We start from the raw sequence: 15,720 nt of genomic DNA, 5'->3' as shown, positions 1-15,720 counted from the left end.
GTTTTACTTTATACGACTTTTTATTTAATAGCTTGTCAGACACGGTTTGATTAGGGCTCTCTTGGGTTTCTTCATAGATGCTCATATTAGAAGAATGAATGTGTTTAAATTTACCCGATTTCAATTGGCTAAAACTGGACTATTAATGGGCTAAGAATGGGCCAGCTTAAAAGTATTTTTGATAAAGGTATACACAGATTGCTAAAACAAAATTGTTTGAAGACACTCACTATTAATGAAAGGTAGAAGTGGGGTTTGATTTTAGATATCAAAACCGAATATTCTTTTATTCCTCACACACACATAGGAACACACCTGAATGGTGCATCACACGGGATAACAACAACACACATTCAACACAAACATGACGAAATTAAAGACAATAAACCAAACTAAACCGGAAACAAAGTAAACACGGAACATAAACATATAAGAGCTATAGTAATCATAATCTGCTGATTCCGAGGGGAACCGAAGCTTGCCAAAGGATCGAAGTTGCCCAAACGAGGGATAACAAAAGACACATCAAGCTTGTCTTCATCAACCTTCATGCAATCTTCATCGCTCCATTCACACACAATCCTCATCATCATCATCATCACCATATTGATAATTATGATATTGGATAATGATGATGATGATGATGATGATCATTTACACAACACCCACACACGAACATTCACAATCATAATCTCCAAGAGATCTCTTCTTCTTCTTACCTTTTGTGAGTACTCTTGTGTTTGGGGCCATCCCATAAAGAGAAACTTGAACCTCTCAAAACCCTTTATTGGTGAGATCTTCTGATAGATTCAGAGGGTTCTTGAGCTTCAGTTTCTTTAGGGGATGGCCATATTTTGTGTGTTTGGTGTTGTGCCAAAGAGAGTTTCAACAATGGATGTTGTTAGGGTTTTTATGGCTTCTCTCTTTGTCTTTGGTCATGGAGACAAATTATACAAGAGGTTGAATACACTCATTACATCGATTCAAATTATCATTTTTTTATATTATTTTGGGAAAAAAGTGGAAGGAGATGATGGAAATGGGGAAGTCCATGTAAAGATGTTGGGAGAATTTGGATCTTCTAAAAGGAATATGCCAATTACCAAACATGTGTGTTTTAAAACAACAAAACCATCTCATCACTCTTTATTTTACTAATAAATCATATTTCTTTCATTTAAGTATGCAAGTCGGTAGAGCTCTATCTGTCTTGTTCTGTTCAATAACAACTGATTAATCACCTAAAATCCATTAAGAAAATAACAGAATTGATCCGCATGACAATCTTGTCCCCAAGCTTAGTTCAGCTGTTCGGACAAATATTATTGGCTCGATCTTTAGTACCAAAGCTCGTCTCAAAGCAATTGTCAATCATATCAACTTATAACTTAGCTCCTTCACTGCATATTTTTTTTTATAAATTACGCCTAGGATTTTGATTTCCGATTAATTTCATTCTAAGAAAAAAGATTTCATATCCTTGTGAGTTGAGATTAGACTTATTAGGCCATGGTTATTTCAAAACGTTTAACGTATACAAAAGGAAACAACTCTGTCTCCAAGTAATTTACACATTCTCATTCCAACCAAAGAATAGTAGAATACAAAAAACGAAAAGTTGACACTGCATATACAATAGCAACGAACCTAGTTATGTAAGGTAAGCCAAAAAAAAGAAGAGTTTGATAGAAATTTACCTTACACAATTAGTTTTCATCATCTTTTAGTTGTTTTTTTACCGGCGTGGTTCATTCATAGACTTTCCTTCAAACAACTCACCCAACAATCTTTCAAGATCTTCAGCTGTATACTTTATGTATTTCTGAGGATTCTTCCCACTCTCAACCAAAGGCCTGCATCGATCATAGGTTAAAATCTCATTTAGGTTTTTTTACATTTCAATCAAATATTAGAAAAGCCTTCGCAGTAAAGAGAGAAAGGAGATTTTTACCCAAAGCGTTTGAGGAATGATCTATAAGCAGGCAATAATACTTCAGCAACAGCAAGTCTTAGTGACTCTCTTAACTCTGTGTCTGGAACTGTCCATTGCGATTGTCTCTGATGCAACTCATCAAACTGCATATTGAACATCTTGAACCTGTTCCATTTTTTTTTTACAGATTTATCATCATTACCAAATATATAAACATTTGCCAATTACTGTGTTTATTTTACATGTTTAGGACTTACCTCTCTTTTAATAATCCTCTTGAAACTCCACTGCTGTTTCCTCCCTCTAAACTTCCTCCCCCAGATGAGGTCAAACCTTGCGCCGATGAGCTTTGTAGTATCTACAAAATATGTAACAGTTTCTTAGTAACAATTTAATGAAATTTTATATAATAGTGTTTCTTTACAGAGTTAGACAAATAGACAGAACCTTTGTCCAGGCAACTCTTTTGTATTGGTTTGCATGTTGCTGCACGATACGCCTATGTCTTTGAACCCAATCATCGCCTAACAAATCCTTGGCTTCTGACCTGAAAAATTATCATATGAATAAAGCTAAATGAGTGCGTTCTTTTATTTTTTTAATAAAACCAGATCAGCCTTTAAAGTTTAAACGAGAAAAATAATATACCTGCGCACAGATCTGACCATGTAATGAATGTTGTTCATCAGGAACAAGTGTGTCAATGCAGGATCTTTGTACTGTTTCGATTTTCCGTCCAAGTTGTTTTGAAGCGCCTGCATTATCCGCATCGTTACGGATGCTAGCTGCGAATTTGAGTCATCTCCATTTCCAAATTCCAAGAAAAGTTGCTTCAATGTTGTTTGGTAGCTGACACCAATGATCATCAATTAAAGCGTGGAAAGGGACAATACGCAAATAGCAGTATGGAGAAGAACAATACGCAAATAGTTCGAGGAAATAAGTTGAGTATATATGATGTACTTACTCGAATAAAAACTTGACATAATTGATGACATAGCTTGTTAGTGGGTGGACAGTTCCATCTAGAACAGCAGTCTTTGTAGCATCTTTCTCAACAGCTTCTTCAAAATCACCAAATGTTTCCTGAGCAGTTTGCGCCAACCGCTTTGTCAAGCCCGTCGCAGAATCTCTAATTTCGAGGCATGCTTTCCCTTTGAAAATTGTCTCAATCTGTCCATGGACACAAATTTCATGAGATTGTACCATCTAATCTTATACCATAAACTGGTCATAAGAAAATTCACACTTTATGTCGTCCTAGATAGCAAACTTCCACTACATATGTATCACAAAGTTTTTTCTCTGTGTGCCATGCTGTTTATTATGGTGGGGATTTCAGTTGGTCAAAAACATATCTGATTGATAGAAACTCCACATGGGAAGAAAAACATTAAAGACAATCACTTTCCATATATTACTCCTCAAGTAAACAAAGCAGCTAGGTTTGACATCTCTAAGAAGTAAGTGGTGAACTCTATGCGTATGCAAACTGAAGTTTTACGTCTTAATATGGTAAATCGTTATGTGTGTCAGTGTCAATAAAACTAGACGTTTGCAGCATCCTATATTCTATAACATTTCACCTCACTAGCTTATACAAATGAATACAGGTTTGAAGGTGAATCAAGTATGTACCAAAGTTCATGATACTGAAAACTGACATTCTTAAAGATCAGAAAAAATCCACCAAAAGCTGAAACTAAAGAATAATTTTTCCATTTAACAGAAGACTCTTCAGTAAATGTATGGCGACTTAATGATATTAATGAGAAGATTATTACCTCTGTATGAAGCTCCCGCATTATCTCATACATGTCTAAGAGTACAAACAACTTTTCTGGAGATCTCTTGCTCCTGGCTATAGCATCCCCAAAGCTAAGTAGCATTGAGACACTGCTCACTGTAACTTCTGCAAAACACTGATCACTTAGAGAATCGAAGCCTCGGAATATCTGGTCACATACTTGTCTTTCTCCAGCAAAGAGTAATTTAACCTGTTGAACAAAATATCTTGAGTTAAAAGTGAACAAAACATGTTAAAGTTATTTCCATCCTTAACTAGAGTTCTTACAGCAATGCGCATGAAATGGATCCAATTTCCAATTTTGGCCTCCAAAACTTCCCACTGCATCCTCTGGACATCCTCTTTGCTAAGTTTTTCAACTCCCAATTTCTTTAAGCTTTCTTCCAAGACAAAGGAACGTGTGTCCCTGAACAAAACACAACAGGTTGAACAGAAGGAGATTAATAACAAATTCAAAAACACAAATGCATCTTAAATATGCATTGGGAAAATGCCAGTAGATTATGCAATTCGCTGCTTATATCTGACAATACTAGTAGTTCATATAGAAGAAAAAAGACAAAGCTTCTCCAATGCATTACACATATGAGACAAACAGAATTGCATCTAGCAATAATGTTTTCAGATCAGGTAAGCACAAACAGCGGAGTACACGATGTGCACATCACAGCCAAACTATTTGATGAGTGTCAATAGAAATTCATATTTCAAAAACATTTCTCTTTAGCTTTACTAGTGAAACAGCAGAAGGATAGTCAAATATAAACTCACAACTTGCAGAAACCATGGAAAAACTACTTTGTAAATGAGCGGTGACTGGTGAGAATTATATGTAAGTTAATTGTATACCCGCAATCGTTCAAAGAAACTATACCTTGACTCAGTACTTTGACTCATGCTACAATTATTAGTTGAAAATTTAAGCTAAGAGCCTGATTTGAAAATGAACTGTACGACATACAGGATGAATGACCAAGAATCAATAGTTCACCTATAAATTTGTAGCAACTGTTGTTGGTGACCAGCCTGAACCATTTGCTGTGCCAAGTCATGCAAAAGTGGCAACACCCGTGACGGAATGAGGATTGGAAGTGTATAAGCAGCAGTTTCCGCGTCATCATTGTGATGTCCTCCGTGGGGTTTTCCACCTCCATCCCCGTCTGAGGATGGTCTCAGTGAGTTGGGAAGGCCATCAAATAGGCGATCAGGCTCCACCGCTTTACTGATTATAACAAAAAAAAAGAGTTGGCCTTAGCATTCTTCCATCTAAAACCAGTTGTCTGGAACACTCGTATCATAGGAAACTTGTATATTGACAAGTGTTTGATTTCACAAAAAAAAATCTTTGTCAGGTGACAACTCCGATAATTTAGATAAAAGGTCATTCTAAGTATTCTAGGTTATTTGAAAGATAACTAAAGAAGTAAGACCATCATAGAGCGAAGACCAGTTCCCAAAAAAATACTAACTAGAAAAAGTAGCTAAAAATCCACAATAGCTTTGTTCCCTGAAGTTACAAGGTATGAGTCATAGTTATAGCAAGAGCATCAAGTTTGAAATCATGTAGCTTCTTAAACTCTTATCAGGCGCAGAAGCACAAACCTGTAAGAAGCTAGCAACTGCTTAAACTCTTCCTCCAGCTTTGACTGTGCTTTAGCAAGCAAACTATTTGCGTGGTTGAGAACTCCATCACTACTCTTAAAGCTTTTGTTGCTCATAAAATAACGAATAATCTTTCTGAGTTGAGCAATTGCATCCAGATAACTTTCCAGGTCCTCATGTGGCCCCTTGAGTACTTTAGTCTCTGCCTAGAATTGAATTGAGAGCATAATCAAAGACTATCTATTCTCAATGTAGATCATTATCAATTCTATCTATTTATACCGATCCATGTTAGTAAAATCAGAAGCAAGATTTGTAAAACAAACCTGACGGAGGAGATCGAATTGAGACAAAATAACTTCAGCAGCCTTAAGAGTCCTATCAATATTCTCATGAGCTTTCCTTATAGCATGAGTCCTAATCTGAGATTTCAAAACACAGTCAAACCAAAATCCGATCAAGTCAGCAAAACTCCATAGAGCTATAATACCAGATCTGGATTAGAAAACAATCAGAGAAGATGATCGGAGCACTCTAAACCACACCTGAGTAGGACGCATGGCGGTTTCAAGAGCAGACAGACGACTATCGAAGGAGCCGAGGATAGAAACAACATTATCGGTGATGGTTTGACTCTTTTGAAGAGATGCTCTCATCAACACAGCTCTTTCGCTTAGCAGATCCATTCTGCTATCAACAGCCATGGCGAATTCCAAAACTGGAGAAATACTTTTTCTCGTCGCCTTTCGAAAAATGGAAGTTGAAGAAAAAGAAAGAGAGACGACGAAGGATGACTCGGTTTGGTTTGGTGGGTGACAGAGGAATGCCGAGCCGGTTCAAAGCCAGCTAAGCTTTTTCTTTCCCCTTACTTAACCAGATTGTTGAACATTCTCTTAAAAATATTGACCTCTGTTTTAAATATTTTTATAACAGAATTATAGAAATAATTAAGGTTCAATAAAATTTTGTATTTCCATTAACCAATAATGTAATCGTAAATTAATATATGCAGACGCTAACCATAATAACACATATCGAATATTATATTCCAATAAAATTAAAGAAATAAGTACACTTCAATAAAAATTTGTCTTTCCATCAACCAGTAATGTAATTTTTCAATTTATTATAGTCAGATATGCTAACCATAATGTAATCCTCTCATAATTTTTCTTTACAAACTCGAAGTTTTTGGTGTTATATCGTTCGTTAAATGTCGACAACATTTATAAGCATTGAGCAGTGTTGACATATCATGGCCCACAAAATAAAAGGCTATTGTCCAAATACGAAATAGCCCATTAAATACGGCTACAAATTTGTTTTTACACAAAAGTCACAGTACTGTAGATCTATCTCTAAGAATATTATCCATTAACGACCAAATTTGTCTCAGAAAATAAATGGCTCAACAACAAACTAAATATCAACATTTTCTCAAGAGACATATTATAACTAAAAAGAAATGAACAAAACACTTGACATTAGTGTGTTGAAAACTAAAAAAAAAAGAAGAAGAAGAAGACTTATGAGGATTGTTAGACGAAGATGTAGCCTCTAGAGGATCTTTATTTTGTACTCAACTTGGCACCTTGGTGTGTCAATTTCGACACAACAGTTCTATCCTCCAATAAATTGAAATCACACCGAACATTCACACACACAAACATACACACACTTTATTCTCAATTTATTACGATGGTTTAAATGTTTACTAGAGAGCAGAAAAATATTTTAAATTCAAAAAGAGAAGAACAATAAAAAAAGGTTAGGCGAGCAAAAGGAAGATGATATTCCTAAGATACCTTTTCTTTTCATGGCTTTTCCGTCACTCATTCTGTTCCCAAAACCATGGACAACATTCTCATATTTTTGGATATTTAGAGAGAAAATTAGTTCCATATTTATTCATCTGCCGTTGATAACTTTTAGTTTATAGAAACATAAACCTTCTTGAAATATGTTTTACCATAAGAGGCATATTAAATAAATAAATAAAAAAAAATGACGACAAAAAAAAAAATCATACTGTATATAAAAAAAGAAAGTGTTTTGTGAGAAAAGAAGAGAAAATCAAAGTGCTTTGACTCTTAGTGACGTCTTAATCGGAGCGTGGAAAGCACGTTCTCAGAATGCGCGCGTAAACTTTTGCACAGGCCAGGGGTGGGGTTTCGCAGGGGCTTGGCTGACAGCAGACGAAGGCCAAACATGGCTCCCATAATTCATTTAACCATCACTGTTCGCCGACTCTTCTAGAAAAAAAAAAAAGTAGTTTTCAACCTTCTTACAAAATAATTAGTTCCATTGGTGACTAAAATTTAGTCATTGTAAGTTTTTTTTTTCCTTATTTCAATTTATATTGTAGAGAATACAATATAGCCTAAAGCAATGAGAAATGATGTTAATGACTAAAAAAATATGTATAGTAAGCTAGTGACATATCATAAATTGTTTTATAGATATAAAAAACAAAATTCATGAAAGTATAGACACATTAAAATTTAAAAATAATAATGAATTCCAACCACTTTTTCTAAGCGGTTCAATGAATCGTCTAATTTTTTAGACTGTTTAAATTAGTCTGTCCAAAAATAATGCTCATTCCCTTTTTACAATCGCTAATTTAAAACGCTTTAACAAACTAACTGACAAAATCAAATCGTTTCAATTGGTAGCCCACGAAAACGGTTAGTCTCCAACCGCAGTGGTTAATAGATATGGCAACCGCAGCCGCGATTCCAAAACGCTACACACACACGTCGACAAAAGAACCTGGAAACCAAAACAGAGACGTTTGAGTGAAGCAAAGTGTCGGAGAGAAGAAAGCAAAGAACAAACGTTACTATCTCAGGTCTGTGTCTTGTCTTCTTCTTCAAAAGAAAAAAAAAAAAAAAACTCTCATTTTACCAGTTCTCCTCTCTTTCTCCGTAAAGAATAAATCTTCCAGTTTCTTCATCACATTTCTTTTCCTTATTTTAATCAAAACATTTGTTTGCATCATTCACAGGCAAATAAAAATTCTCCCTTTTTCTTAGATTGCTACTACTTATAAAGTAGAGAGTGCAGATAGATGTAATTATCAAACGAGGAAGCATCATTATCATTATCATTATCATCATTACTGCTTCATAGATTCATATTATTGTTTATCTAAAAGTTTGCTTTTGTAGTAGTTGGTGGTTAAGTAGGATTTGATTTGATCTTCTAGAATTACAGATCGAGAAACAGCAAATCTGAGGTTTTAGAAAATGGGATCTTCTTCTGGGCAAAGTGGATACGATCTGTCTTTTAAGATCTTGTTGATTGGTGATTCTGGTGTTGGTAAAAGCAGTTTGCTTGTCAGCTTCATTTCTAGCTCCGTTGAAGATCTTGCTCCTACTATTGGTAAAATAGTTTTCTTCAACTTGTTTCCTCTATGATTTTTGAAAAAGGGTCTCAGATTTATGTCTTAAGAGCTCTGAAATTGATATGAAGCTAAGTCATGTCTTTGGTGCTTTAGTTGTTGATCAAATAGTAGTATTCTATAAATGGAAGAGCTTGAATGATGAACATCTGTCTTTGATCGAATTGCCACTGAAACAATATTGACTTTTTTGGTTAGACCCAGTTAGATACTTTCTGTCTGATAATCTAGCAGTCTGGTCTTGGTTTGGTTTAAGGAAGTCTGTTTTGTCGGATCTTATTGGCATTATATTGTTGGTTTAACATAAGTATTACTCATAGGTGTTGATTTCAAGATCAAACAATTGACAGTAGGAGGCAAAAGGCTAAAACTCACAATCTGGGACACAGGTGAATGATTCTATATTTTGAGATTATTATAGAAGTTTTATTGTAAATAAAACTAATGGTTCTGATAATATTCTCGGTTTTCTCATTGTAGCTGGACAGGAACGGTTTAGAACACTGACAAGCTCTTACTACAGAGGCGCCCAAGGAATCATTCTCGGTAACGTCCATCATCAATCAATCAATCAAAGGAGACTAAGAGATCTCTCTGTCTGTAAACTGTTTAGTTAATGTTTCTTGGTGAATGCAGTTTATGATGTGACGAGAAGGGAGACATTTACAAACTTAGTAGATGTGTGGGGTAAGGAGATTGAGCTTTACTCCACAAACCAAGAATGTGTAAGGATGCTCGTTGGGAACAAAGTCGATAGAGTGAGTTGCAATCGAAATCGCACTACTTGTTCTCAAAACACGGTTTGGTCATTTTGGTAGTTGACTGGATAAAACATATGATTACAGGAATCTGAGAGAGGAGTAAGCAGAGAAGAAGGGATTGCTCTAGCAAAAGAACTCAACTGCATGTTTCTTGAGTGTAGTGCTAGAACTCGACAAAACGTGGAACAGTGTTTCGAAGAGTTGGCTTTGAAGGTAAAGATCCTTAAATCTGTTTAAAAAAACGATTCGAAAAGAGAGATTCATATATAACATAGAGTGAATGTGATGAAACAGATAATGGAGGTACCTAGTCTCTTGGAAGAAGGATCAAGTGCTGTGAAGAGAAACATCTTGAAGCAGAAACCAGAACACCAGACTAATACTCAATCCGGCTGTTGCAGCTAGTGACCCTAGTCGATGTTGCATATAAAATACTCGAATCTTTATCTTGTGTATTGCAAACTGAACCTGATTCTTCTCTCTGTGGTTGCCTCTTTTGTGTGTAGAACATAATGTAGCTTCAATGTAAATTTGTGGGATTACTTGTATTCTTCTTTTGCTTCTGAAATGAGATTTGTGATAATAACATCATATAATAGAATAAACCCCATCAAGTGTTTTCTTAAATCCGTGTTTATTTTGGCTCAAACTATGGTTCTAGTAGAGAACAGCATTCACAGTGAATAAGATAAATCCTGATTTGAACAGTGAAGTCAGAGGTATACACACTACAACAGTTTCATTTTTATAAATTCAAAGTCTTTTTCACATAGTTTTTTGACCAACATAGTCTTCCATATCAGGAAGATCATTGTACAGGAATTATGGAGATAACAAATTAGACATAAAGATCACAACCATCAATGAGATTTCCTACTCGTTCTAGGTAACAACATGAGAATTATCTCTGATTTGAGACGTAAGAGATGAAAAAGATGGCCAGATATTTAAAAAACCCGGTGCAGGCGAAAAAGAGCAATCATACTCCTAAACGTAACTACAGCAAGCTGACTTCTCGGCTGTAGAAGACGATGCGGCAGTATCTTGTTTAGTGATCTTGATGCCTTGGGGCTGCAAAGTAACAAGAACAGTACATATGTTTATTACTCAGCTAAAATGTCGGTATAAGAATATGAAGATCGAGTATTAATGGTTGATTCCTGCAGTTCTTACCTCTGCCTTCGTGTCGGTTTCTGTCAATCTTTGTTTTATGTCTTTTGCGATTGACATGAAAACATTTTCGACATTGAGGTTTGTTTTTGCACTCTGCAACAATTGTAATCACATTAGTAACCTCAAGAGCATATTAATGAAAAACAGCAGACATGTTCTGTTTTTTATCTAGCTCACCGTCTCAAAGAATTTGATTCCATACTCATCAGCCAAAGCTTGGCCCTTTGCTGTTGGAACAGCCTGAACAAGAAGATCACAAATCAGTACACTATAATTAAACTCTTGAAAGTAAAGTATGCAACTAAAGATTACTTACCCTTTTGCTTTCATCCATATCAGCTTTGTTACCAACCAATATTTTGTTGACATTATCTGAGGCATGTTGCTCAATGTTCTTCATCCAGTTCCTAATATCTGTTTGAAACAGTCGTGTTCAGTTGCCACAAGTCTCACAATCCGATTTTCTCAATGCCATTGCAAAACAGTAACAAGACGAACAGAGAAGTAAAATACATACTGTTAAAAGATGACTCATCCGTTACATCGTAGACAAGCAATATACCCATCGCTCCCCTGTAATACGCTGCAAGGCAAAAAAAAGGGACCAAATGCTTTAAAGGAAATTGCAAAAACAAATTAATTGTCTTTTACTTCATCAAGACAAGACTGAAGAATCAATCAACCGATTCAATTAGTAGCAAACAACGTTAAAAATCCAGCTTATTACCTGTAGTGATAGTTCTGAAACGTTCTTGACCAGCAGTGTCCCAAATCTGCAATTTGATACGCTTCCCATCAAGTTCAACAGTTCTTATCTTGAAGTCAATACTGTAAAAAACACAAACTTAGACAACAAACAACAACAACATTTAAGACAAATCTTGAAGTAAACAGCAGAAGACATACCCAATGGTAGTAATGAAACTTGTAGTGAAAGTATCATCTGAGAATCGAAGTAACAAACAACTCTTCCCCACACCTGAAACATAAATATACACATAAAGCTAAAACAAACCATTTAACACAAAAAGAAGTAAATTTGTCAACGAATTCAACAATCTCTACTACTATTAGTAATTAGCACAAACAAAACAAAATCATAAAACCCTAATTAAGATCGGAAAAAAACAGACATGAGATAATCTCAGAAGATGAAATCAAACACTTTTGAGTTTTTTCAATTGCTAATTTGAGAACACATAAATGGATAAAGAAGCTAACCGCTATCGCCGATGAGAAGAAGCTTGATGAGGTAATCATAGTCTGAACGAGCTCTTGCCGGCGCAACCGCCATCGTCAGAAACGAGAAAAAAGCTCACTGACTTATTGATCTCTTTGCTTCTCGTGAAAAAACTAAACCCAGCTCTGCTTCTTCTTCTTCTTTTTTCCGACGAAAGATTGAAAATTTATTTTCTGGAGACAGCAAAAAAGCTAATGGAATGCTTCCTTCCAAAATGTCGCTCGCTGAAGAAAACAAGTTGATTAGCTGCTGAAAAATATTATTTTCATGTTTTTATAGTTTTTAGCCTCGAAACTTTCAATAGTTACAATTGACCCCACAACTAATTTGATTGTGGGATGAACTTATTAAGTTCTCAACTAAGAGGTTTCTAATCCGGTTTACACCTAGAATCCGACAAGAAATTGGATGGAAAATGAGAGATTTTTTGTTTCTTCACAACAAAACGTAAATCAAACCATTTAACTACAAAAATGATAAATAACTCAATTTCCGTAAATTTGTTATAAATTACTCAATTAGAATTGAAACTAAATCAAACTAAACCAAACAAAACAAAAAAAATATCAAACCAAACCAGATAATATTTGTCTTTTTTCTTTAAGAACTGGTTTAAATACTCGTTTCTACTTATCTAGGACTAGAGATTGCTTAATGGTTTAAATGAACAAAAGTCAAAATTTATAAATGATAGAGTGAATGGAGTAATATAAATGATTGGGGTGATTGTATGACATTTAGGAAAGTTCAGGGGGAAGAGGTAAAGGTAGGTTTGATATGATCAAGTGCGGTTGGTCTACAGTACACTAGTAGAATAATGTCGTTTATGGTGAGCTGTCAAGCAGTAAGTGGGTGAAAACGGTTGCTTCGCTGTATATACGTCGTACACTAGCGTAATCCAGCAAAGTATCCAGTCATGCCAGAGTCTCTGTTACATGTGGCATGGTTCAAGAAAAAGTCAAATTATATATTCATCCACACATATCTCTTAATCAAATTTAAGTCTTTATTAATTTGATGTTTATTTTTTTAATAATCCACTATCTATATACATTGATAAACATATTCTTACGAATTCAACATTGAATTTGTCACGCCTCTTTGCGTAAAATGATGTATAAACGCAGTATAAGAATTTATTTTCAAGATAATTCATAATAGTGAAACATAATTATTTTATCCCACCCAAGTGAATGAGTAATCGTTGTCAATTACACTACATGGGCTCGATGTTTTGTTTTATTACAAATGTAGATAGACATTTTGTAATTGTATATCTATTAAAATGCGACAAGGACAGCATTAGTTACAAGTCTCACCGACGTTTTTTTTTCAAAATGAACTAAACGTAGTGCTATTACTTTAAATGGATAAAACAGTTTGAGGGTACCACTCTCGTTTTCAATTTTATGTTCTGAGCTTTTCGATCGGAGCGATTATGGTTTTTCTGTCAACAATTTTTAGTGGAGATAAAAGGCATTATATATAATCCAATGTATTTGTAGAAGACATCGTTAATCACAGTATCACTTTTCCTATCAATCGTTTTCAAATGTCCTTTATTTCTATTTAAATGTTAGGAATATTCATTCGTTTTGTTAGTAGTAAGAAGTTGCACTTTCTCTACATATCATGTTCTTATTTTCAAAAGAAAGATATAGATGAGTCATTGAGTCATAAACTATATAAAGACATGACATGATCGATATAGAGATACCATTATACCATTAACAGTACGTAGCGTAGTAATAGCTCCTATTTCTAGAAGATGTTGTAGCATATATCATATCAATAAGTTTGTAACAGTTTACTGTTAGTTTCCCATACTACATAACATGATCATGAAGATTCGTTTGTTGCTACATGAATGTCTTGTGATATATGTCCAAAATCTCAAGACATCGGTCAGTATATTATCGTATTTTCTAGTGAAAAACACATTCGATAATAAAAAAATTCGATAGTATATAGTCGAAGCTAGGGATCAAATCACATCTACTGTATACTTCAACATTGGACTCTCAAAACACGCTTTAGATCCGATTTTTGAACGAGTCTTTGTAGATTATTATAGATGTAGTCTTTTGATTTACTCTAATGAAAATGATATATGTATTATTATATCAGAAAAGAATCTGAAAAAACGAAAAACCCCAAACGGAAGTGAAGTGTATCCAAAGGAGTTAGTGGCGGCTAACAAACGAAGTGACTTTATGCGAAAGTCATCGTCACATGCTTCTTCCGTTCTCCAAGGAACATCCTCAGCATCTTTCATCATTCTCCCAAAGTTAAGTATCACATACTTATATACTATTGTGTATATATTGATGATTATTAGAAATGTGCTAAATTATGGAGCAATGAGTAGTTTCAAAGAATGAAATAATTTGAAGTTAATTCAATCAATGTCAGATTACAAGAATGAATGGACAATAATAAGAGAAGGGTTAATGATTTAACATATCAATGTAATAAAAAAGTAATTACAAAGAACTACTTAATTAGTGATGACAATCAATCAAAGAATTTGACGCGGCCGTGAAGAGAAGAATCTGATCTTTGGATGCAAACGCGAATTTCGGTTTCTCGCAGCATCGTTCATCTTCGGGTGCTGGAAGATTCAGATCTAACTGGAGAAAGTTCTTTGGCCGTATAGATTCTTCATGGTGATGATGACTTGATGATGATATCGCTGTTTTGATTGCTGAAGTAGCGTTTGCGTTTATTGTTAAACCTCTATGTCTCCTCATATGTCCTCCTAAGGCTTGTCCTGAAGAAAACTCGGCCTTGCAGATTGAACATTCATGTGTTTTCTCCGGTTTCTTGCTACCATCACTACTAGTCACTTGTAGGGAAAGAAAGCTTCCTACGGCTCCAGCTTCCACTGTTTCAACCGTAGACGCAGACGCCGTTTTCTTCTCGACGCATTTGAAAACGCTAGCTCCAAGTTTTGGCTTCTTGTGACTAGCCCTGTGCCCTCCTAGCGCTTGGAACGAATGGAAGCTTTTATCACACGTTTTGCACTGGTAAACACCGTCTAGCCCTAACCCTAGAGAAGCCACCGGTTTCTTGTTGCTAAAGAAACCCATTCTCTGCATCGACAAATGATCGTCGCTGCTCTTTGCTTGATGTCCTTGCGACAACAAGATCAGACAATTCGCCATATCTTCGTCTTCATCGGTAGCTCCTTGGAATTCTACTTCACCAGCAGCTTCTTCTTCTCTTACCTCCACTGATGATCGTTCACCGCTACAAACGCTGGATACTGCAGCAGCGTTCATCATAAGAGGAGACGCAGAACGCTGACGTTTGGTGCGTTTGCCCTTGATGAGGAGAACAAGACGCGCGTGGTCTCCACTCTCCTCAAGAACACTTGTCATGATCCTCCGTTTTTTATTTGCTCTCTGTATTTCAAGAACACAAGAGGTCGTATATGTATATATGGAGAGAAGTATCAAAGAGTGTTTGGTGGGTTTGGTTTATATGTCTAAGTATTTATATATATTTGTATGTGATTGTATTTGTTTATACACACAATAGTATTGTGTGTATATATAATGTAATGGGTAAGAGAAAAGATGAGAAAAGAAGCAAACCCAAAATAACTTTTGGTGAAGGATTCCTTTCTGGAAGTTTTGGTTTGCAAGCCTGGAACCACTTGTTGTTCTCTTCTTGTTTTTATTTTTTTCCTTTCAATTTTTTTTAAATGATTTTCTCTTTTTTTGGTTAACTTTTGTTTTGCTTGTCTTATGAATCACATAAAAAAAAATACTAGTATTTTACTTATTAAATACTCATAAG

The 15,720-nt window shown here is 35.2% G+C and overlaps 5 protein-coding genes across 9 annotated transcripts; 1 reads left to right on the top strand and 4 right to left on the bottom strand.

Annotated features, from left to right (window-relative positions):
* Positions 1–134: 134 nt before the first annotated feature.
* Positions 135–1,070, bottom strand: AT5G03545 (expressed in response to phosphate starvation protein). The gene has a single exon (NM_180427.2). It carries the CDS (start codon positions 603–605, stop codon positions 393–395), a length of 213 nt encoding a protein of 70 aa, NP_850758.1. The 5' UTR covers positions 606–1,070; the 3' UTR covers positions 135–392.
* A 376-nt stretch (positions 1,071–1,446) lies between these two features.
* On the bottom strand, positions 1,447–6,267 carry EXO70A1 (exocyst subunit exo70 family protein A1). Of its 3 annotated transcripts, NM_001203287.1 has the most exons (13): positions 5,888–6,086; positions 5,669–5,764; positions 5,343–5,548; positions 5,058–5,135; positions 4,732–4,962; positions 4,008–4,146; positions 3,718–3,930; positions 2,901–3,106; positions 2,582–2,782; positions 2,381–2,480; positions 2,191–2,291; positions 1,952–2,098; positions 1,485–1,853 (listed from the first exon to the last, which is right to left on the bottom strand). In NM_001203287.1, the coding sequence occupies exons 1-13, from the start codon at positions 6,044–6,046 to the stop codon at positions 1,736–1,738; spliced, it is 1,995 nt and encodes a 664-aa protein (NP_001190216.1). In that variant the 5' UTR covers positions 6,047–6,086; the 3' UTR covers positions 1,485–1,735. The 3 variants fall into 3 exon arrangements, with proteins under 3 accessions (NP_195974.2, NP_001190216.1, NP_001119162.1); NM_120434.5 differs by lacking the exon at positions 5,058–5,135 and having other exon boundaries at positions 1,447–1,853; positions 5,888–6,267; NM_001125690.1 differs by lacking the exon at positions 5,058–5,135 and having other exon boundaries at positions 5,343–5,764.
* Positions 6,268–7,951: 1,684 nt separating this feature from the next.
* On the top strand, positions 7,952–10,215 carry RABC2A (RAB GTPase homolog C2A). 2 transcript variants are annotated; one of them, NM_001342711.1, is made up of 7 exons: positions 7,952–8,193; positions 8,559–8,726; positions 9,066–9,134; positions 9,226–9,291; positions 9,382–9,503; positions 9,591–9,719; positions 9,801–10,130. In NM_001342711.1, exons 2-7 carry the CDS (start codon positions 8,591–8,593, stop codon positions 9,909–9,911), a joined length of 633 nt encoding a protein of 210 aa, NP_001332165.1. In that variant the 5' UTR covers positions 7,952–8,193; positions 8,559–8,590; the 3' UTR covers positions 9,912–10,130. The 2 variants fall into 2 exon arrangements, with proteins under 2 accessions (NP_001332165.1, NP_568121.1); NM_120433.3 differs by having other exon boundaries at positions 8,088–8,726; positions 9,801–10,215.
* On the bottom strand, positions 10,201–12,341 carry RAB8C (RAB GTPase homolog 8C). Of its 2 annotated transcripts, none has more exons than NM_120432.5 (8): positions 11,901–12,341; positions 11,586–11,658; positions 11,407–11,507; positions 11,197–11,262; positions 10,996–11,093; positions 10,857–10,919; positions 10,680–10,772; positions 10,201–10,577 (listed from the first exon to the last, which is right to left on the bottom strand). In NM_120432.5, exons 1-8 carry the CDS (start codon positions 11,971–11,973, stop codon positions 10,494–10,496), a joined length of 651 nt encoding a protein of 216 aa, NP_195972.1. In that variant the 5' UTR covers positions 11,974–12,341; the 3' UTR covers positions 10,201–10,493. The 2 variants fall into 2 exon arrangements, with proteins under 2 accessions (NP_195972.1, NP_001031827.1); NM_001036750.1 differs by having other exon boundaries at positions 10,230–10,577; positions 11,582–11,658; positions 11,901–12,189.
* A 1,963-nt stretch (positions 12,342–14,304) lies between these two features.
* Positions 14,305–15,504, bottom strand: AT5G03510 (C2H2-type zinc finger family protein). Its single transcript, NM_120431.5, has one exon. The coding sequence runs from the start codon at positions 15,297–15,299 to the stop codon at positions 14,421–14,423; it is 879 nt and encodes a 292-aa protein (NP_195971.1). The 5' UTR covers positions 15,300–15,504; the 3' UTR covers positions 14,305–14,420.
* Positions 15,505–15,720: the final 216 nt, after the last annotated feature.

Source organism: Arabidopsis thaliana, chromosome 5 (assembly GCF_000001735.4).
Source record: "Arabidopsis thaliana chromosome 5, partial sequence".
NCBI classification, from domain to species: domain Eukaryota; kingdom Viridiplantae; phylum Streptophyta; class Magnoliopsida; order Brassicales; family Brassicaceae; genus Arabidopsis; species Arabidopsis thaliana.
Note: the sequence above shows the minus strand (reverse complement) of the source record. Positions and strands in the feature narration are given on the sequence as shown.